The sequence below is a fragment of the Cryptotermes secundus genome, unplaced genomic scaffold (assembly GCF_002891405.2).
Source record: "Cryptotermes secundus unplaced genomic scaffold, Csec_1.0 scaffold763, whole genome shotgun sequence".
NCBI lineage: Eukaryota > Metazoa > Arthropoda > Insecta > Blattodea > Kalotermitidae > Cryptotermes > Cryptotermes secundus.
Window position 1 is genome coordinate 239,329 of NW_019724754.1, and position 24,222 is coordinate 263,550.

Sequence of the window (24,222 nt, forward strand, 5' to 3'; positions counted from 1 at the left end):
CATATTGATGAGCTGTTAACTAGGCTGAGTTCAGCTTGTTATATGATAAGGAACATGAAACCCATAATGACTATTACTACCCTGAAAATTATTTATAACTCTTATTTCCATTCTGTCATGTCCTATGGCTTGATATTCTGGGGTAATTCAGCTTCTGCTGAAAAGGTTTTTAGGATGCAAAAAAGAGCTATACGATTAATGGTTGGTTGTGGATATAAACAATCGTGTAGAAATAGATTCAAGGAATTAAATATACTCCCTTTAAGAGCTCAATATGTATACTTACTGATGATGTTCGTTGTTAAAAATAGAGACAAGTTTGCTCTAAACAATGACTATCATGATTTATTAACTAGACGGAGAATGGATCTACATATGAACCAGGTGAATCTGGCTGTATATGGTAGGGGCGTGTCCCACATGGCGGTGAAGGTCTTTAATGCACTCCCTTATAATCTTAAAGAAATTGCTTCCATACCTAATCAATTTAAAGTCAAATTGAAGGACTTTTTGAGTAATAATTCCTTCTACACACTTGATGAATTTTTTAATAGATGATTTTATTTTGCTAAAGTAATTATTAATTGTTCACTTATTATTACAATTAACATAACAATATATATAAAGGGCCTTGGCAGAAATATGATTGCTTACTATATACTAATTGTTATTTTGAAATGTAATTATATTAATTTATGTATTCTATAACTTGTTTTTCTATGTTTTTATTGTATCTATGTTAAGATTCAAACTTGACTATTTCCACACCTCATGGAACTTGTTTCTGTATGGATTTATGGAAATGAAATAAATGAATGAATAAATTTGTGAGAATAGAATTGGATACAAAGTTTTCATAGGGCAACATGAAGGAAGGAGACCTAGACATTAGCTGGGAGGGTGTGGACTGGATTCATATGGCTAAGGACAGGGGCCAGTGGCAAGCACTTGTGAATACAGTAATGAACCTTCAGGTTACATAATATGAGAAGAATTTCATAAGTACCTGAGCAACTATTAGCTTCTCAAGATGGACTAAGCTCCACAGTTAGTAGCACGGATTATACAGAATCAAATGACTGGATGGTAGGTGTACAATGAATTGGAAAGGATATGGAAGTGTTCACGGCCCAATCGAGGTAGCATACTGATATCTGCCTGATGAGACTCAGGAAAACCACAATAAGCCTCAGTCAGGTTTGACAGTGTACTTGCTGAGACCTGAACTCAGCATCTCCTGAATATAAGTCTAGAGTAGCCTGTTATATACTGCCATGCAGAAAGGTTAAGATCCCCGTATATCTTCACTGTGTAGGGACATCGTTATGTGAAAAAGATTCCAAATTGCGACCCAATGACATAAATTTCAGACTGTAGAAACTCCTGATCACAGATAACTTCCTTAAATACGAAGAGAAGCAGAAGGTAAGATTGGCAAAGATTATATAAAGTTTCCAGGAAAACACTTAATACAAGACAAATGCACACAACAGTCTCTTTCAAAACATTTCAAGCGAAAGTGCCAACACAGCTTTGATGTTTATCTCACAGAACTGAAGGAAAATCAATTTTTTAACACAGTTCTCTCTCATCACTTTTGTTATCATGTCTCTTACAGATATTAAGACACAAATATAAAGACATTAAATATAATATGACTGTTTGATGCACAGGAATATATTTTTCAGTCTGAAGTTATCAAGATCTGTCTTTACTAAAGTTACATTCAACATTACTTAACTCTGTCATCCAAAGGTAGGTTCTAGAAATATGATTCTGACACATTCCCTCCCCCTTTACCCCCAGGAAGATTCCCGCTACTCATTTCTGTTAGAGGCCAAGTCGACCCCAGGGCCATAGTGCGGTTGGAAGGATCAGGTGGATATGAAAAGGTTATATTCACTGTATTAAGACATCTATGCAATATCATTTAGCACATTAATTTTTAATGGCTGCACCTTGCACTACTGATAATAACAAGCGTGCAGTCTGAATGGCTCAGTCTTGCATTTGTTTTATAATGCAAATATTGTTAACCCTAAATTAAAACCTGGCTGCAGCCCTATACCATCACAAGATATAAAATTCCCTACTTCAGGGCAAGAAAGGTTAATCATGGAAAATTTGACCAACTATACTTCCACTCTAGCAAGATCAAAGAGTTATCAGCAAAACGGACAACGATGTGTATCATGGCACCGCAAGATGTCAGTTTCAAAGCAGACAGACACTGATTCAGTTTCGGCATGATCTGTGCAGAATGTGGAGGGATTTTAGTAAATGTGGCACATTAGTTTCCTGAAGCACAACAGCAAGACAATACATAAACGATAAAAACCTTTGATCTGTATGGGTCTTGGTGCACATGACTGTTAAACACCTGAAAATAAACAAGTACGATGGGTCTGAGCATCATCGAGTCCCCATACAAACATGCTGACCATCACCGCAGGAGAACAAACACTGTCGTTGGCAGCAATGGAACTAATCCTTTCAGGTCCATGTCTGACTGCCAACGTTTCAAAATTGAAGCAAAATTTGACCCTCTGGAAAGTTATTTGCTTAAATAAATGGAACCCAAAAAGAGGTCCCTTGTAGAACTCAACTGCAGATTCAGAAAACCACTCCGTCCAAATGTGCTAAACCCCAAAATTGGGAGGGGGAAGGAAAAAAAAATAATTCACAGAATGGCGCATGGACTTATGCATTGAGACTGGAAGTGTGCACTGGATTTATTTTCATAAAACAACAGCATATACAGCTAACCTCTCCATCGCACAACTCCAGTAACTAAACCTGAGGAGAAGATAAAGTCTCATCCAGCACTGAGTGATTTTAAGAATATTATTCCTCTATGATTACACTGCAATGCATAAACATGACAATTTAAATTACTATACCGCCAGGGTTACTGAACAATTTTGTGCCCCTGACGTGATGGTCAACGTGCTAGCATACATCCTAATGAGAATAAGATATGTTTCAAGCAGAAACAGTAGGTATGTTTACACCTTTATTCATTAAGCCATATTCCATAAAAAGTCCATAATATGTGAAATGCTAATTTATAATATACATTATTTACAACTAATAAAACTGTAACACTAAACTGATGCATACATTGGACACTGTCCATCATCTTGTTTTTAAGCCCAAATAATACAATGGATAGAGTCAAACAGATGTATTGCTTTAACAACACACGTCTGTCACAAAAGTTAGAACATGTTCAATGTACAATACTACCTGAATAACCTGCAGGCATGAAAGTATCACATGGTACCCCACTCTGAATTAGAAAGGAGAGCATTACGAAAACATTTTCATTTCTATAGGATCCCTCTTTATTTAGAGTTTAAATGCTCATTAACTGACAAGATATGACAAAGTGTGGACTGCATAAATACGTTCATTCCAACTTTTAGCTATAATGAAGCTATGTAAAGATGTCCCATGGCTTCCCCTTTCTACCTCCAGCACCCTCTTGCACACATCAGCCAACCCAAAGCATGTTTTGATAGCAAAGGTCATCAAGTGGTTACTGGTACCAACATTCATGTGAAGAGAACAGCTAGATGACTGTACAGGAATACTGGGAAGTGCACTGAGTGAGTAGCACAACAGCTTAGCAGAGATATGGAGCAAGTCAAACCATGGGACACCTTTCTGCAGCCTCAGAATGATGTATTCATTATTGTTAAGAATATACCACCAAAATAACACATGAAGTTAGCCTGATGAAACAAAATGGTACACTATATTTAAGTGTGAGTAAGTACATCAAGTATTCAGTACCATGTTTACTAAATAAACTGCCCATGAAGACAACTCTGTCCTCACTATGCGATGTTTCTAAATACTGTACTTGTTATTTCACTGCCATGTTACCAATGGAAATATACTGACTTAAACACATGTGGGGCATACTCACTGGACTGGCAGGTGTGCGGGGCCAACTGGGGCTGTTCACATCCCCGTATTCCTCATGCATTGAATTGAGACTGGCAGCACCAGGAGAGGGCACCGTACTCTGTGGTGTGGGGGGATGGCTGTGGTAAGGTCCTCCGACAATAGAGCCATCCTTGCGGGACTTTGGGGTGCAGCCTGGATCTTCACCAGATGCTAGAAAAACCGAACCATAGGGTTGTTTAACATTTACATAGCTTTTCTGTTTAGTACTGTGGAACTAATAGAGGACATCCAGAAATATGAAACTAACTCTGTACTTCTGCCATGGGTGTAAAAGTAACATGCTGGTTTTGCAGTAAACTTCTTGGATGCAATTCAACTCATCATTCCCAATTTTCCTAGTTATATGAGTAAACATTAAAATTGTTAAATTAAGGATGACAACTGGGACATACTGACACCCTTTAAATGCCAACCACAACAAAATTTGCATAGTAAAGGAGCAGAAATGACTGCACTGCCATCAGTCTTCTAGTGTCACATAGATTAAATAACCAGGGCTCAAAATTGGATTCAGAATTTCCCTAGTATGATGTTTTACATTTAATTGATAACATTTGTTTACAGAAGCTTCACAGCCCTTTTGCTCCCTTATCCAAGGTATGCTGTTCAATGGTGCTTTGTGCACCCCTGCACCATCCAACCAAGCTCGCACAGTAACAAACTGTCATAGAGCAAAATCTCTCTCGGAACACACTTTGGGGACACAGCTTTCCTTCTGTTGCCACATAGTGCATGCAGTTACATTTGCAATTTCTTGACAACTATACATAATTTGCTGCTCATTTTCATCCATATGAATGGCATACTGTGATGAATGGCCAAGTTGGAGGATAAGTGAGCAGTGAGTTACTTGATTTTCCATTTATTTTGTTCAAGGTTGTATGAAATTTTATTTGTAAACCTCTGCCACTGTCTCAGACAGGGTTTCATAAATAATGAAGTTCCGATACATGTTCAATAATTATACTGTTCTATCTCTCTGTCGCTCTACAGCCCTTGTGGGCCTTGGCCACTTTTTCAGTTTCTTAATCCTATACAGTCGGTTGGACTCCTTGGACAGAGGATCAGCCCGTCACAAGGAAACTACCTACACAGAGAACAACATACAGAATAAACCTGCATAAACATCCATGCCTTGAGTGGGATTCAACCCCATGATCCCAGTGTTCGAGAGAGAAAAGACATTTCATGCCTTAGACCGTGCGGCCACTGTGACTGGCAATTATACTATTCTCTTAACAAAATTTTCATTCCCTTAATGTCAATGCCACATATTCCTGTAAACTTAAGTATCCACATTTATTCATAATGTCTTAGAGCTTGCACTTCATAAACACGATAGTTCCCATCATGAATTTGCAAACTGAATGCTTCCGTGAACAACTGGCTCTGCCTCTGTCTGAAAGAACAAACTGTGTGCGTGATGACACCATACCTGCTGATGCATTGGAAAGTGTTGACTGCTGGGAGCCCTCATCCAAGGGTGCGCCATCTGGACCAGTGGTCACGACTGATGTCACTGTGCCTGGAGTTGCCGGAGTCACGTTCGTTGTTGTGCCTGCAACTTGACACCCAACTTCAATAAAATTTAAGCATGCAGATCACAGTTACCAACTGCGCAAACACATAAGTTACAAAACTTACCAGTGGAGGTGGTGGTGATGCCGTTGTCATGCGATGGCTCTGGAGGGCCAACCATGTCTGTTGCATGGCTGCCACCTGGGATTGAGTGCTGAGGAGGATGGGAGTTGGAGGTGGAGGCTGGTGGGGGCATGGGACCAGGTCCATCGTGGTGTATGTGGCTATTTGGGAGAGGGGACGGGGTGCTCACAGTTACTGATGGGGGAATGCTGGTGGGTGCTGAGACCACCATTGGTCCAGTGGTTCCACTTGATGTGCCAGCTGATGAGGGAGGGCCCATGCTCATGCCAGGGCCGCTAGGTGGTGGAGGGCCCATTCCAGGATGGTGGTGTCCTGATGGTGGAGGACCCATGGGTGAGCCCATCCCAGTGTGATGATGCATGCTACCAGGTGGTCCCATACCCGGCGCACTGCCTGGGGGCATCCCAGGTGATGTCGCACCTCCATAGCCCACTTGAAGGGGACTGGAACTGGGAGGCATGCCAGAAGCCCCAAAACCCATCTTATGCTGCAAGAAACAATGCTACTATGTAGGACTTTGGGTTCTCACAGCGGTGGTTAGGAAGAGTTCTATCATAAGGAGACATAACGCCATGCAGTCTGCTGAAAGTCAACTGACATTCTGAAGGAACACTGGCTGAATTTCAGCGATCTACAAGGCATTATATCCCAAAAGATCTAACTCTTCGGTGTTACTACTGCCAACTTTGACCGCCCTACACAACAAAAACACTTAACCCTCTGAGCTCTAAGATTTATTTTGTTTTATCGGTCAGACCTCTGCGAGTGTTTCATGAGCTTGGCATTAAAAAGAAACTGCAATCTGTTTCAATACACATCACTCACATCATTACACCTTTCAAAATGGGGAAAAATTTCAAAAACGTTTAGTTGTTATAGATTCCCAGACCTCCTTTGAACTACAGATGGCCAAATGCAAAATCAACAAAACCAAAATCTGTAGTTCAACTGAGCAAAGATGGCAGAATATGATGATAGCAAAATACAAAGAACGCTCTGAAACCAAATATAATACAGTAACGCTATACAGTTTCGGACCATGTCCATCAGCCTAGCTCTTTATATAAAATCACATATTTCAGAAAAGGCTTCTACTTCCATCTTCAGGTGGAGATGATATAAGGACATTTCCACTCTACTGGGCCTATAAATAAGGCTATTCTGATGCCTTGGAAAATGAGAGTTATGTCCACTCAATCTGACTCCTCCTTCCTGTCACCAGAGCACCAATAAGGATGAAGCATCACACTGACTGACTGACTGATATATCACTGGCTATTGGTCATTACAAAACTGACTCCATAATGGGAGACAGAACAGCTGTCCAACACATTGGCTGTTAACTAAACTTTACTAAGGTTCACTGCCCAAGAAGATTTTAGTGCAAATACATTTAATTATTGTACTAGCAACACCAGTTGAGAATTCAACAGGAAGTCCCATCATTTGTTATACAGGATTTCGTATTATTACCTTCCCATGCTTTCTCCCATATTCCTTTCCAGTCCTACATGCCAATGAATGATCACAGAGGCAGTGAATTTAATGCCACCTCCCATGAATAACACTCATAAACAAAGAACAGCAAACTGATTTATTTATACAGTACACTACGCTTCACATATTCATGTCACAACATTAACAATATTCACAGAAGAGACAGGAAACATTAATATGGAAGACTGATCACTTGTTCATGACCACTACATAATTTAGTTTCATGCAATGTCTCTTTGTTCAAAAGTCAGTTGCTTATGGTAATCCAAAATTGTGTATTTTCTGAGCTTTCTTTTCACAATTACATTACATTTTATATTTACAAAAGGATTATCAATATATATTGTATTACAGAATAGCAAACAGTGAAAAGTGAGAGCGTGTAGTCAATACTTGAGAACCCAACCACTACAAAGTTAATAGCATTGCGGTGAAACAGAATATAGAGACAACCTGTGGCTCACATACCTGCAAGTGCTGTTTGAGGTAATGTGGTGAAGTATGTGGCCGAGGACCAGCTGTAGGATTTGCAGCCTGAGGTGGCACATTGGGCTGAGGCCCTGGCCCCTTACCAGGGCCACCCATCATATTGGGAGGGGGTCCTTGGTTCATTGTAGGCCCTCCCCACCCCTGGAAACACACCATTTTGTCAGCAACCTACTTCACTTGTGTCATTCAGTGACACAAGAGGCAAAGTCAGTTCCATGACATTTCACTATCAAAATCCTGTGTGTATTTCTTGACTATTGTCTGTAGCGCAAATCAATACTACAAAACCGAGAGCAGACATATCAGTATTTACTCAATTATTTGAAGCATGAAGTCCATCTAGATATTACTTAACAATTTAGTACTTATTTGATGGAGAAAATGCATTGCGACACTACTGCAAAAGTTACTGCTGTTCACTGAAAAACAAATATGCTGTGTGGTCAAAATTGACAATTTTTAGTGTTACAGTATATGGTTAACAGATGATGCAAGGTGTACTAGTGAAATTAAATCCAGGATTGCCATGGCAAAAGCTGCATTTAGCAAGAAGAAGAATCATCTTTTTACCAGCAAATTGGACTTAAATTTGAGGAAGAAACTAGTGAAATGCTACATTTGGAGCATCGCTTTGTATGGGGCTGAAACTTGGACACTTAGGGTAGTAGATCAGAAACATCTGGAAAGTTTCAAAATGTGGTGTTGGAGAAGGATGGAGAAGATCAGTTGGACCGATTATGTGAGAAATGAAGAAGTGTTAATTAGAGTCAGTGAGCAGAGGAATATCCTACACGAAATAAGAAAACGGAAGGCTAATTGGATTGGTCATGTTTTACGCAGAAACTGCCTTCTAAAAGAAATTATTGAAGGAAAGATAGATGGGCAGATAGAAGTGACCAGAAGACGAGGAAGACATAAGAAGATGCTGGATAACCCTGGGGACAGAAGAGGATATTCTCATTTGAAGGAGAAAGCTCTAGATCGCATTAAGTGGAGGAACTGTTTTGGAAGAGATTGTGGACCTGTCATCTTGACAGCTTACTCATGATGATGACAGTATATGGTATATGCTAGTCATGTGATGGCAACTAAGCCATGGGGTTCCGATTGATAATTGGATTTACTGAATGCTATTAACTCATAACTATGAACGACTGTAACAGTCTTGGTAATTTACACTCTATATATCACTACAACTACAGCATGCATATGGTCTTCTGTTTGTCCACTAGTCACTGCTAGGTAACAGCTTCTAACAATGCAACTCAAGATTGCTAACCACTGACTACTGACTGGCTGGCTTGTCCAGCTGATCCGCACCACTGGACTGGCAATGGCCACATGTATTCATTCTGCTACTTTCCAGCTGCCCTATCACAATACAGTAACCACGGTGATAAGGCTAATGTTAACCGTTTTACAGGAAAATTTCTGAGTGTAGTGTTGATTCAATTACTTGCATACTGCACTCACCTGATACGGAAACTGAGCCACATGGTTGGGCAACGGCCGCCCCTGGTACTGCCCTGGGCCCATGTTGTTAGCCTGGGGGTTCTGTTGGCCCCCTGGACCTGGTCCATAACCTTGGGTGGCACCATACTGCATGTTACCAAGCTGCTGTGGCCGAGGAGTATAGTTACCTGGAGGGGGGGAAAAATTGCAAACTGCAGTACAAAACAAAAGCTGCAGAATTTCACTGCTGCGTGGGACCAGTCAATTGAATATTCATAATGAGAACACAAGAAGCCAGGGGCTACCCAACCATCTACATATATAACATGCTTATGGTGATCATTACATATCATCATACTCCTCAGAACCTGTTTGTGTGATGGCTTCATTCATTCTGGGAATGACACATCACTATTAACCACGATCTCAATAGTAGTGTTTAAGACTGAAGATTTCTCAGTAGATCACAACACAGCAAACTGTTGTTATTTACGCAGCATACCCAATGATGGATTCTGGTCGTCTGAGTCCCCTGGTGCATATATTTTTACACACCCACTTCTAATTGTTGCTATATGTACAAGCTCATACTGTATTTTACACCATAATGATATTCCTGATGCCTGGAGGGACTGAGTAAAAGCCACCAAACACTTAAGGTGGGCAACCACTGCCCCAGCTGACATTCAAACCAAGTACCCCCTGAACATAGGGCAACAGAGTTACTGCAAGACCAACCTGCTCACTGCAACGTCTTTCTCTGAAACACTGGTCACAATTTACCAGGCTATAAGGTGTTCACAGTACAAGAAACCACAATTTTAATACTGTCACGCGCTTTAGTGACTATAGACAAGTTTTGGATTGATAACCGGATTTACTGGACTCTTTGATACGGTGTGTGACTACACTTTATAGTACACTGACACGCACGCATTCACACAAACACACTAGTGCCCATGGTCACATCTTCACTGCCGTTGCTTGGTAGCGGCTTCCGACAGCAGACGTTCCCCTTCCTCTAGGTTCCTGAACTGTCTCTGGCCTCACCTACCAGCTTCTCACAGCAATAGCTAACAATAACTGAAACACAACAGTCCTCTAACTAACTGCAGCTCCTAACTTGTCCTAACATCTCAGCGCAGACTTATGTAGAAAACATCACCTCCCATTATTGTTGCCATGGAATTGTTGTGTTAATTTCTGTTGGGGAAGCCACTACCCAACAACGGCTGTTGTATATTTGTTTGTTTCATGGTGGTTGCTTAGCAATGGGTCTAAATGCCACAATATTCACTACCATAAAAGCCTCAAACACTGTGCCTCCGCTAAATTTTGGGACATCAAGTCATGGAAGTATGACAACTGCGTACAGTGTCAGGAAACACATGTAATCTGTACACCATTACTTCTCAACACAGAGGACAAGCCACTGCCTTCTTTATGATAGGTCGGTTTTGTTGATAAGAAGATAACAGTCATATAAAAATGGCAGCAGGTGAGTTCAGCAAACAAGTGAACAAACAGGTATTGAGGCAGTTGTCTGAACACGGATATAACGCTTGTATTTTTAGCTTCTTTTTAATTATACAAGTCAACTTCCAATTCTTGATTTTGTTGGAGTTTCTTCACTGGGTTTGTGCGATATCAACAAGGACAACAACCATATCTTAAGGGAAGAATGTGTATTTGTTTGTTTACAACGAAAATGCAAGGCTTGTGTGTTTAGACAACGAACAGTTAACGCCAAGCAAGAGATTTATGGAATTCTGAATTCAGTTTACTGCTAATTAACATGTTCCCTCTATAGGAGAGGCGACCTGCTAGCATCACGTGAACAGATTCACAAACAATGCAATGGTGCTCAAGTGCTAGCAGATTAATTGAAAATGTAAAACAGCTGAAGGGAATAAACCTCCAATTTGTCCAGCTGCATTATGCTGTGCACAACACATCTGTATCTATCCCCATACAAATCCCGCCTACTTCCATACACAAGCATGGCATTTAGCATATCACCAGTATCGAAATCGGGATGTCCCCATGGCGACATGTACACCACTGTTATAAACAAAAACTGGTATACTAACTAAAGGTAATTAATTCAGCTGTCATGTCCTGTGCTGTGCAGGAGGATGTTCAGGCTCCAGTCACAAACAGTGACTATCACCACTGCTTATGTGCGTTTACTCTTCAGTTTAGCACCCGCTCCTTGGCCCAAGTGACCACGCTTGTCCTTCAAAAGCAGCAGCAAACATCTGCCACAACGTACAAATTTCACTTAACTGTTCTGATATTTTGCTACCAATTGGCAGGTGGTTACCACTGGCTTCCATCTCCATGGAAGCCTGGGTTGAATCCTGGGGTAATTCATGTGCAGGGGGTTATGTGGAAGTGGAGCAGTACCCTAAGCGCCTTCATTTTCCCCTGCCAATTATCATTCCACCATTCCTCCGACCTTATCTGTTATCAGGGACTGGTGCAATAGTACAATATGAGGAGATTCAGCGCTGCCCATTCATACAACTTGCTAGCGGCTACAAATACGTGCAATTTAAACATTTCTTGAGTTTTATCTATGGGGATATAACTCTTAATATTCACTGGTGTGAGAACTTGAAATCCTACATAAAACTTTCTCATCCATTGCCTGAATGATCTCACTATACTCTTAACCATTGCAGTTCAAACAAAACTAAACAACCTTCAATCCATTCCTATCATATCATGCATGAAAGGCTTGAGTTGCAATTTCACTCCCCCATAAATTACCAGTGCTAAACCATGGTGCAAAAGTATGTGTCCTCAAAAACATCTCACATTTTCTTTAGACAATCAGCTCACAGATGGCGTTGAGGTTGTCAGCCTTATACGCTGCCTGCCTGCCCATTACCCCCAGGAAGATTCCTAGTACTCATTTCTGTTAGAGGCTGAATCAACCCCAGGGCCACAATGAGGCTGGAAGAATTAGGTGAAGTGAAAAAAAAAATCCAACTCATCGGGATTCGAATCTGCAACTTTCTGGCTCATAACACAGTGCCTCAACGAACTATACTACCGCGCGCCCTAAAAAGAATCATAGTAAAATAAATAAAGAGGGAATACTTAATAACAAGACACCTAGAATGTGAAGATGAAAATATAAAAATGTTCTGTGTATGTTACAACGATGGATATTGTCAAGTGATGGAGTTACTACAGATGGTGATTGGATCTGGCTCTTTGATACAGCGACTGACTACACTTTACAGTTCACTGATACACACATACTAGTCATGCCTTCACTAGCCGTTGCTCGGTAGCGGCTTCCAAAGGCGGAATTTCCCCTTCCTCCAGGTTCCACAAGTAACCCCGACCTCAGCTACTGCAACTACTAACTGTACTGCTTATAATATCTTGGCATGGACCACACAGAAAATACTGTTCCTCTGTTGCTGCATATGGGTCGTTGCCTAGCAAAGGGTATATATACATGCCACACAATATTATCCTCCTAATCATGCTATACATCTTGCAAGTGGTGTCACTGCCTCATGTTTCTGACCATCTATGACTGTCGAAAAATAAACGAGGAAATTCAAGTTAAGCCATATTTTTGCTGTGACCTTACGAGTGGGTTTCCAAGTACTTCAGCATCTACAGCTGTACGTGGCTGGATAAAAATCAAGTTATGACATTCATTTTCTAATCAGTTTAAAATTAAACAAAACAGTAATTTGTTACTGACGACGATCAGGCAAAGATAAACTAAAGATATGAAATAACAGTAAAGTAGGCCAAATGTGTGCACTAAGTTCTTAAAGACAACAATAAGGATGAAATGATTCCAGCAGAAAAATATAACACAGGCTGTTGAACAGACATGTCCACTCCAAACCAAGGACGAAGGCCACCATGTTACGACACACTGCGGCTACTGTGTCCAAGCATGAGCATTCCTTCATGTCAAATTCAGTACTCTTACACAAATGTGCATATCTGAACAAGTGGGACACATACCTTGTGGGTACTGCTGCCCTTGTGGAGTATATGGAGCCATCTGCTGGCCACCAGGAGGAACCATACCAGGGTGAGCTGCCATCTTGTATGGGTGCATATGAGATGGCGGCGCTAGCGGCTGCTGGTATCCACTCTGAGTTGCCATTGGTGAGTGACTCATACGAGTAGGTCCACTTCCATCCGACTGACCACTGGAAGGGCGGGGAGGCATCGGAATGTTCTGTTGGCCTGTAAGCGCAAAACTATGTTGTCACTGTTTCACTCAGAAGAACTCAGGATTCGAAAAAAATACCTTACAATATAAACTGACAGCAAAAAGAACATTGGGAAGACTTTTGTAAGATAGAAAAGTTGTTTTGTAGTATCTCCAATAGATCTAAATAGCCCTAATACTCGAACAGATACTATCATTAGTATCCTCACACAGAATTTGGTCTTCTACTAGCCATTTCTTCAGTTTCTGGATTCCAATGAAATGATACATTAGTCTGTCTTATAATCTCTTCTTTTGGATCATAATACCATGCAGACTGCTAGGTGGCTTGCCAAAAGCTGAGACCAACACGCTGCATCTTTTTGGGCACGACACTAAAGGTTCCTCTAAAAGGTTGGTAACCACCTGTCAGACTACACGGTGTCACAACTCAGAAGGCGACATTCAAGATTTTAGCCTTCTGGGATAAAGCACCACGTAGTTTGGTTCTTTGCTGAAGATGAGAGCAGCAGTTTCCCATGACACATTGTAATATACCTACCAGACTACACGGCATCACATCCCAGAAGGCAGTAAACACTGCAAGAGTATCAAGTATGACATAGATCTTCACCATTCTTAAAATCTCAATCATTGTTCAGTTATTCAAGTAGCAATTCCCTTCACGATACTGTCACCAGCAATGATGACACAGGATCAAATGAAAGGATGATTATGAAATACTGCCTTAAAACAGACTGTGACCATTCCTTCCACAATTTTCCAAAATCTGTCCTTAACACCACATCATTTAACAAGATCAAATCTCCTTGTTTCTTTTTGTTTACTTCCGTCAATTCCATTCCTGTATTTTAGCCGAAGACAGTGGTGACAGTGCTGTGACTACGTGAAACACCGAACTACCACTACCTTAACATTATGGCTAAGAGGAAGTCAAATGAGTACCAAGATGGGGAGAGACGGTCGCGCCATAGCTCAAGCGGTTAGTCGCTGGCTTCCCATCGCAGCGGCCCGGGTTTGGTCAAGTGGGATTTGTGGTGGACAAAGTGGTGCTGGGGCAGGTTTTCTCCGAGTACTTCGGTTTCCCCTGCCAATCTTCATTCCACCAATTGCTCCACAATCACCCTCGCCTATCATCCGGGGCTGGTACAATAGGCCAGAAGTGGCCGCAGTACAAGGAACTCAGTCCCACCCCACTAGCAATAAAAGAAAATGATGCAGAGAGGTCATCAATAGCATGACATGCACACCACTTTCACAAAACGCTCTGAATTATACAGTTTATGAATCTGATGACTGTCGTTGAATCAGAAAAGGCTGAGACTAACACGCACGGCCCGCAGTTCCTGTGGAAAGCCGGGAGGAAGCAAAATTATCCCTGTAACAGGCCCTGGAGGCCCATAGGCTTGTGAGACGTCGCGGCTCCCACATTTTCTAGTCAATCGGCTTACAGATGGAGGTGAGGTTGTCAGCCTTACACACCGGTCGCCCTTTAACCGCAGGAAGGTTCCTGGTACTCCTTTCTCTTAGCGGTTGAGTCACAAAAATTCAAACAAAACCTGGGAATATCCTAATGGTTCCTGTTTAATCCACACCCTACATCTTTTGTTTCTATCCCTCTATGTGGGGTCCTGTCCACTTATCCATCCGTGCATTCATCTGTCTTGTAAAGAACATTGACTGCATGCCTGGAACTCACGATACATTTCTGAGTGGCAGAGAGCGACGAAAAGGGAACTTTGTGACTGGGGAATATATCTGCGCCATGCTGACTCCGAGGGACCTTCAGGTTTGGGGGCTGGACGCAGGGCTACCAACCTTTCTCTGTAAAAAAAATCTGTTGCGAAATCCAAAGAAGCATAAAACGAACGCAATCTGGCAGGATATTCTAAGGGAAGCCACGGCCGATAAATGGCCGTGTTGCTGGTGCTGATAACAATGAATAATAAACTACTACAATTGACAGATAACAGAATGTGAAGGAGTGTGTGAAAAGTGTCAAGTTGTATACTGTACACAGTCCACATTTTAATTCTGAAATAATCTGTCATAAAAGAAGGAACTGTGCCTCCATACCCATCCACCTACAACTGAAATGGCGACCACGAACAGAATGTCACCACTTTGTACGGACTAATGAAGTGTAAATGTCCAACAATTAATAGCTGCACAAGCATGTCCTCAGAAGAATGCAGAGTAAAGCTGCCATCTCATGGCAAGATGTGACAACGTGAAGCCTCTCGGTGAGCAAAGGCATTAGATGCTCACACGCAATTCCACCCACCCATTATACACAGAGTTTTGTGAAATAAATCTGTTTGGAAAGTTCATCCAGTTATACACATATGCATTTATCTGTGCACCATCTTCTATGTATCTACCTACCTACCTCTGGGCTATGTTCTACGTACCTACCTACCTACTTATGTGTTATATATGTACATTTCTATTCTTGTACATATCTTCTATTTACGTGTCTACCTACCTACATAAAGGGCCGCACCATAGCTCAAGCGGTTAGTCGCTGGCTTCCCATCGCGGCGGCCCGGGTTCGATCCCGGGTCTGGTCAACTGGAATTTGTGGTGGACAAAGTGGCGCTGGGGCAGGTTTTTTCCGAGTACTTCGGTTTCCCCTGCCAATCTTCATTCCACCAACTGCTCCACAATCACCCTCACTATCATCTGGAGCTGGTACAGTAGGCCAGAAGTGGCCGCAGTACAAGGGACTTAGTCCCACCCCACTAGCAATAAAAACCTACATATATGTATGTACATATCTACCTCTGCGCATATCTTCTATGTACGTATCTACCTACCTATCTATGTGTGTATGTATATGTATGCATGCGTGAATGTTATGTATGCACATATCTATCTGTGCATATATCTTACGTATCTACCTATCTCCGTACATGTCTTGTATTTGCGTACCCATGTACCTATACTGCCACCCATCTACCTATATCATCCGCACATCCACCACAACGAACTGTGAGGCCGCCGGAGACGCGCCAGGATACCGCACATTACGCAACAATTCCTTGGTCCCAGTCCAAGCTCTGTGCCAAATGTTTGTAGGTCAAGATCTTGTCCCGCCTTTTAATGACAGGTTCCCCTTTATTTGAGTATGTCGGTCTCTCTCGGGCGCATCCTTTTTCCAACATCACAGAGCAGTCTGCCGCCTGGGCGTCAGTCGCACGCTCAGCTGAACACCCGCCCCCGTCACCCCACACCCTACTGTACAGACTACGAAGGTCGCCGACCCAACATTCCTCACTGCCTACATTCACACACAAATCAGCTGATCTGATAATACGGCTCCAGCTCAAGAGAAGTGAAACACACGACTTCGCTGCTGACTGCATTCTCAAGATATCGGCAGGCTAGTTGCCAGGTTCACGCTCCGGCCACATGAAATGCATTCGGAGTTCGGTATCAATTGCACACTGAACGTAACCAACATAAATCAAAATTAAATTCACCGAACAATGTTACCCAGAGTCCATTCCTCGAAGGACGGCAGGCATGACTAAACAGTACACCACTGCGGCGTGCGGGTGGCGTGGAGGAAAATCGCCACTCGTTCGTTATAGACCTACGAGCTGAGAGTTAAGTCATGGTCAGCAGACTCGAGTGTCCACTGGTTACTCTCGACGGCCCCTTCAGACGATCCGCAGTCGCCCAGACCACCGGTAGGATCCCTACCGACCTCCAGGGAAAGAGGAAGGTGACTTTACTGATATCCTCAAGGCAGGCCTAGGGAAAATATCTTCACCGACATGTCCTGAGCCTTTGCGGCGAAGGTATCTTCACTGATATCCTGAACCTTCAAGGCAGGACAGGGTGGGGCTGACAACTTTCACCGCCATCTGTGAGCCGATTGTCTAGAAAATGTGTCGGCCTCGACGTCTCACAGGCCTATAGGCCTCCACGGCTTGTTACAGGGATAGCTTTACCTGTAATTTTAAGACGGAGAAGGTAAATGAGGGGCACGCTGTAGCATACTTGGTTTTTCTTTTTACCTTTTTTTTATAAGGTAACTGAAACCTCTAAGATATGGTGAGGGGGGGGGGCTAAACATCAGGTGATAGAGATACATATGGGCGTGGTAGTAAGGTTCCACTAATTCTTAATCTTGTCATAGGACCGCGCCATAGCTCAAGCGGTTAGTCGCTGACTTCCCACCGCGGCGGCCCAGGTTAGATCACGGGGTCTGGTCAAGTGGGATTTGTGGTGGACAAAGTAGAACTGGAGCAGGTTTTCTCCGAGTACTTCGGCTTCCCCTGCCAATCTTCAGTCCACCAATTGCTTCACAATCACCCTCACCTATCATCTTGGGCTGGTACAATAGGCCAGAAGTGGCCGCAGTACAAGGGACTTAGACCCACCCCACTAGCAATAAAAAAATCTTGTCATGAGCTAGAGGAGAGTGACCACCTTCATGCTTTGGCCGCATTATCGTAGAGGCCTTGTGGTTAGTCAAGCATCAGCTGTGAATGGGTCAAGTTGCAGTACGTCACCCTTCTCTCTCCATGACCCCGGACATAAAAACCAAAATGCAACTGCATTACTTCCATTCGAACGCAACCCTGCAGACACAACCAGAAAGTAAGACTGTGCCCAATGTGGAACAGAGAACCTGACAATAGAAATGGACAAGCCGGCACTAAACTTACGCACCAACCGAGAGGGATATCTCCGAAACTTGTCTAAAATGTTAACGTCACGGCCAGATGTGACCGAACGGGTCTAAGCAATTATTCGATCCTACACCTTCGAAATGTAATCTCAAATGTCTACATAAGGGCCAGAAACGACCGAACCCCACCTAAATCCACAGTCAGTCAGTCCTACGTCAAGGAAACGTGCCTAAGTGCCAACCCAAAGCAAGAAATTACAAAGTATATTAATCAATACATACAATTTCAGAACTTCAAAACGCCCATCAAATATCAACATCAGACTCAGAAATGACCGAATCAGGTCTAAATCAATCAACCAATCATTCTTACAAGTACTATTTTCCAAATTCCAGAGGAATGCGGAATTCATCTCTGCTTCCTGTCCGTTCGTGAGTCAAATAACCGCATCGGTCATACCAAAATTACACAAAAGCAGGTGGGGAGTCCGACTGCACACCGATGCGCTGTGCCCGAACTGCTAGACCGCATTACGGATGATGAATACATTTTGTGATAACGCAGAGCAGTTGATCATCTCCCCATGATAAATTAGTTTCAAAATGCCAGAGGAAAAAGGTGGTGAGTAATGAGGCAGATTAGCACCGTAGGGCTGCGCTCTATTCAGTTACACAAGTGCAAACAAATGAAAAATTAATATAGATTAACCGCATTACAAATCAACTACTGTGTCAGTGTCTCCGACAATGCAGATCTGTGGCAAGCATCCCCCGAAATCGGCTGCATTGCGGGTGGGTGCGTCAGGATGGCAAGCTATAGGCTGAACGACACGGCTTAGATTCCCGGCAAGTACTAGAATATGTTTCTTCTGCAGGGCATCCAGATTGACTCTGGACCCCATCAGCCTCCCATTCAATGGACACAAGCGGCCCTTTCTGCGAGGGTAAAGTGGCACGAGCGTGAATCTTTTAAAATACCGGTAACATTCCTCGAATGCTGCCGGTGTTTTAAAGCACAGTGTTACCATATGTATAACCAAGGTATCCCTGTAACAGGCCGTGGTGGTCAATAGGGTTGTGAGACGTCGAGGTTCCAACATTTTCTAGACAATCTGCTCACAGAGGGCGGTGAGACTGTCAGTATTATGCGACGGCGGCCCTGGTGCTCATAGTGCCTCAACTAACAACGCTATCGCATGCTCCCAATATGTATCAATAGAACATTATAAGCAAGAACTTCTGGGAAGAACTAACCGTCTACTTTCCTTTCACACGACACGGACGGAATAGAAACCACCGCGTCTCCAACAGTTCTATTGTTGCGTGTGTATTCGTTTCCAAGGGAACGTGTTTACTGAGCCGTTGCTTAGCAACGATACGGGGGGATACACAGACAGCAAGGTGATCTCTTAAGCCTCCTTTTGTTTTCCTTTCCCCCCAAAATAAGGTAAGTAGGCTAACAACTGTGCGCTCTGCCCACGAGGCGTAGCGCCTTAAACTACTCTCAATATTGGGGCAGTAGATTCCTCCGAAATGCTGTTCAATGTCTGCTAGACTACACGGCGTCACATTATTAAACGTTTACGTCGCCTGAGCATGCTTCTTGCAATATCAGCGATTAATTACGCAAAATATTTTAGTGTTATCAGCCGTGTTAAGTGATTAAAAATCACCGACGTGGCCCTGAATGAGACAGTCATCCCTGAGACGTCTGTGATTTTAACCAACTGACAGGGCTGACAGGGCTGACAGCATCAACTTCAGTCTCCGTGAAAAGCTTCTTCCCTACACAGCATTAACCCATGTCTCTGGCATGAAGACGTAGTTGGGAGTGGGTGTACAGACGCATGTTTTCTTGACCTTGACACTAGTTGAAGGTGAGTGGTCAGCTTCCAACTCCGGTCGCTTTACCCCCATGGAAACAGACACCGGTACCCATTGGCTAGGAGGGGCCCAGAGCCGGTCTGGACGATATGTAGAAGTGAAAATTCTTGACCATACCGGGACTCGAACTCCGACCCCTGGGTCGTGCAGCCCGTAGGCAGTCACTATGCCTACATTTCCGAGCAACCTACAGCCTCTATCTAACCTGAAGTTAGGACCGTCACAACCCATAAGACAGCATTTTCGGCAGAGGGCAGCTCTCCCCAGTTTCTCTTTACAACCAGACTCACAAAACAGGATGGTGACGGGGAAGCAGTTTCATACTGTGCTGGAGTTTCAATAAACGGAATTGTACCCGAGTCGTCGTCACACGGTTGCCAAGTCGTTTACGTCTATTACATGAACTATAAATCCTCAAAGGTTCCCCCCCCCCACATGATCTCCCCACCACATTGCAAAGAGTAATTCCAGGGAACCCTGACCTGCCTTTCGGCTGCATTATGGGATAAGAATGAGCGAGTGAATGAATGAATGGATAGGACTGATAGATAGGAGGGGGGGGGGAGGTCGATGCCCTGGGGACACACCGTCTCGTTAGCAAAGAAACTGATCCACCACTGAACGACGATGTCGCAGTTTGATTTGTGCCTCATCTGAAAGTCCACATGCGACAGTGAGTTATCAGAATTACTGCCGCCTGTGATGTGACGCAGTGTAGTTTGGTCAAAGTTTGGCAAACTATACGGCATCACATCCAAGCATTGTAACCTAAAGTTCTAGTTATTTAAAAACGTTATACCAACGACATGGTATGGGCACTCATTCAAGTGAGACGACAATTACGGACGGTCGATTGCAGAACTTTATTCAGAAGCAAGCAGTCCTGATCTATACCAACATCAGAATTGAATATTTACAGAATATCAGAAACACAGGTTACCGCTATGAAAACCTGCTCCTTAATAAATAACATTATGAAGGCTCGGGATACGAAATTCACGGGATTCGAGTCCTGACAAAGGCAAGACATTTTTCTTTACTCCACAACGTTCAGGTCGGCTCTGGGGCCCAAACAACCTCCCATCCAATGGGTGGCGCGGAATATTTCCTAGGGGGTAGCGCGGCCAGAGCGTGAAGCAGATCACTCACCTGCAACTAGCGCCCATGTCAAGAACAGTGGAGCCACTCCACCACACGTTTTCATGGCGTGATGCTTAATTAATTATGCACAAGGGCTTGTTTCTTGCCTTTATAAAGGTTCTGCTGAAGTGGCATTAACGCTTTGAAACCTGAACTCATGTAAATAACACTTAAACATTCACTTTGTACGTAACAGAAAACAAATTGCCTCTATTACAAACACCAATTGGTTATGCAGAATGTGAGGTTCTCACAGCGGTGGTTATGAAGAGTTCTATCTTCTGGGACATAACCGGCGTTTCGAAGAAGCAAGTCGCCTCCATCTACAGGGTCCAAGAACCGAAGCAAGAACCCAGAGTGAAGCATGTAGCAAACACAGCCAAGGAGCGTTATATCCTAGAAGAGAGAGCTCTTCATAACCACTGACGTGAAAACCTAAAATCCTGCTTACTCGTATGGACATTAAATTTTAAAGTTTTAATGTGTAAAACGAATCCGATAAACCATGATACAGCGACTAAACTACTAACGCGGCGACAACTTCACGCAGCAACAATATAAATGCTCTTCCCCACTGGGTCCTATCCAGCCTCATGGGGGGGAGGCTTTCTCCGGGGATGAAGCGCCATCTAATTTCGATGTTAATACATGGAGTCATACCTCCACGATGCGGTGCTCAACTAAGCACAGTCCTGATCTGCTCAAGCATGACACCGGACTGATGTGAACAAACACGTGCCCGAGCCACTTACGCAAGAACCCTGCATGTGTCCTTGAAAGGTTATTTGCAATTCTGCGTACTGGGTCTGGCGCTTTCTCTCGGAGAGTGATGTATTTCCAGACAGCATACTGTCATTACATTCTTGTGACAAGCAGTAATTTCCACGTACAGTCATGCACATGAAATTCATCACACAGAACAGCGCTAAAAGAACGCAGTCCTGCGGATTTAACTCATCTGTGGTTTATTTGACGACGACGACGACGCCAGATATTCAAGACTACAAGGCGCCGAATGACAGAATGGCGAATAATGAACTGGAAATACTGCCACGTGTTACAGTGACTACAGACGGGCGTTTGGGCTCGAGATTGGATTTACTGACCACTATAACACGACTCGTGACTACACTTAATTACAGAATCACCGCCGATTTCCACACTTTACAAATCACTACAGCAGAAGCTGAATCTTTTCAGGCTGCTGTGTCTTCACCAGCCGTATCCTGGTAACAGCTTCTAACAATGGGGATTCAAATGCACCGACCAAGTTAGCCACTAACGGCTGTGTATACTTGATTATTGAGAATGCGTCTCCCAGTAGGGAATGCTTCGTTGTTTCGAGGCAGTTAACCGGTAACGGGTCTACACGTACAGTACTTAGAATGAAGAGAATGTGGCCTAATTTGGGGTAATATCCCAGCGGCTGCTAGGAGAGACTGAGGAATAGCTGGTGTTCCGACCGAGACTCAACCTGAGATCTCTCGAATAATACGACAGATGAGCTACATACACCACGATCTAACTTACTAGACAAGTAGCATCTTTGGCAGAATGAACCCTAAACAGCCTTTCATTTCTGATCATTTTAATCAATGGACGACAGACGTACCACGCAAAAAATAAGATCATGCTGTCCCTGTACTTAGTTAATTAAGCACTACACCACGAAGACGTATGGGGAGTGGAGGAATAGTTCCACCATTCTTGACAGCGACACTAGATGGAGGCGAGTGATCAGCTTCATGCCCTGGCCGTTTTACCCTCCTAGGGAAAGAGCCCCGGGCACCCACTGGATAGGAGTCTGCGTGGATCCCAGAGCGGCACGAACACTGTGAAAAGAAAAAACTCCTGGTGTGGGCAATCGAACCCAGGTCGTCCAATTCCTATCCCGTCCCTATACCGACCGAGTTATCCAAGCTCGTGTACATGCCCAGTCCAAATTAAATAAAATTTCCCTTCAGTGCATAATTCCCATTTTGGTGCAGAAAGTTACGATATTTCGATTTACTATAAATCCGGGCGTACAAAGCTAATATACATCAATACCTCGAAATCGACATCCGATATCGTACCCTCACGGCCTCCGATTCGAGTTCACTTTCTTGTGGGTACTTCCGGTCGATACTCAGTTGCACGATATGACTTGCCCGCGCTCAACCACAACTTCGTCGCCATCCTGAATGCTTGGAATCTGTGTTTACCAATATTATTTTGGTATTTATTGTGCTTTCATTAAATAATATAAGTGCAAATACTAATTACACTACTAATTTATGGTCTAAATTAGGCCTGGCGCATACATTTTCCCATAATCATGGAACGTATCTCAATTTATAACACGTCTACGGGAAATTAATATTCGAGAAGATTTACGATATTTTCAGAGAAAGCATTAGGACAAGTTGGGAACAGACTGCAACCCCTTAAATTTCGGAAACACGCGTTGATAAAACACGATGAAAATGGTTGACTTTAGGGATAGCCTGAAGTGAGGTCACGCAGTTCACTGGCCTGACAACACAACCATCACCATCACCGAACTTCAACCCGTATTCCAGTAGCTTTACTCTGAGAGTCTGACTGGCTGCAGCCTTTCGCAACAGAAATTATTTTCGTAGCTTTCCAGCTTCTCCACGCGCATGCTTCGACGACACAGAACAGGCCATAAAAGTTTCCTTCAGTATTTTCACAATTCCTCATTCATATCATCCAACCATTTGACAATCTACGCTGTTGACAAGAAAGACGTTTAATGAGTATGAATCACACATTTTTTCCTCTGCGCAATCTCTAACCAGAGAGTTACATGAAAAATGTGCAAGCAGAAACTTCTCGAGGACTTCCCCCTCTCTGCACTCAGCGGCGGTCATCCGACAAGGGACGCTATGGGTAAAGTATTGTGCGACACCTTCTGCTCATTGGTTCCTCGTTCATTAAATGACGCCGTTTCAATCGCAAGCGTTTGATATAATAAAAGTTTGTACAGGTCCCAGCCTGCCTGACGCGGAAAAAATTGATTCCAGATTATGAGGAGTTCCGTCTCCTGAGATACGACGACGTGTAGTACATTGAAAGGCAACCGACGTTTCGGAAGAGCACGTCGCCCAGATCCTCAGAATCTAAGGATAGGCCAAGCAAGAAATCAGCGTCAAAACAGGTGGCAAATCCTACGAATGCAGAATAGACCAAAGCCGACTGATACAGGCTTCAGTAAACTTCACTAAAGTCAGTTCAATTTCCATGTCAAAAACTGGGAAGACGGCAATTAACA

General features: G+C 43.2%; 1 protein-coding gene across 12 annotated transcripts in view; it reads right to left on the minus strand.

Annotated features, from left to right (window-relative positions):
* LOC111862945 (trithorax group protein osa) overlaps window positions 1-24,222 on the minus strand; it is a 278,921-nt gene that overhangs the window by 28,055 nt on the left and 226,644 nt on the right. For 7 of the 12 annotated variants that reach the window (XM_023848821.2, XM_023848817.2, XM_023848819.2 and 4 more), the window contains 7 exons: window positions 13,072-13,299; window positions 9,094-9,260; window positions 7,600-7,761; window positions 5,617-6,121; window positions 5,408-5,548; window positions 3,932-4,122; window positions 2,339-2,380 (listed from right to left, as the gene is read on the minus strand). In XM_023848821.2, the coding sequence (XP_023704589.1) occupies window positions 2,339-2,380; window positions 3,932-4,122; window positions 5,408-5,548; window positions 5,617-6,121; window positions 7,600-7,761; window positions 9,094-9,260; window positions 13,072-13,299 (1,436 nt within the window). The remainder of the gene's footprint in view (window positions 1-2,338; window positions 2,381-3,931; window positions 4,123-5,407; window positions 5,549-5,616; window positions 6,122-7,599; window positions 7,762-9,093; window positions 9,261-13,071; window positions 13,300-24,222) is intronic. The other 5 variants (XM_023848824.2, XM_023848822.2, XM_023848820.2 and 2 more) reach the window with 3 other exon arrangements.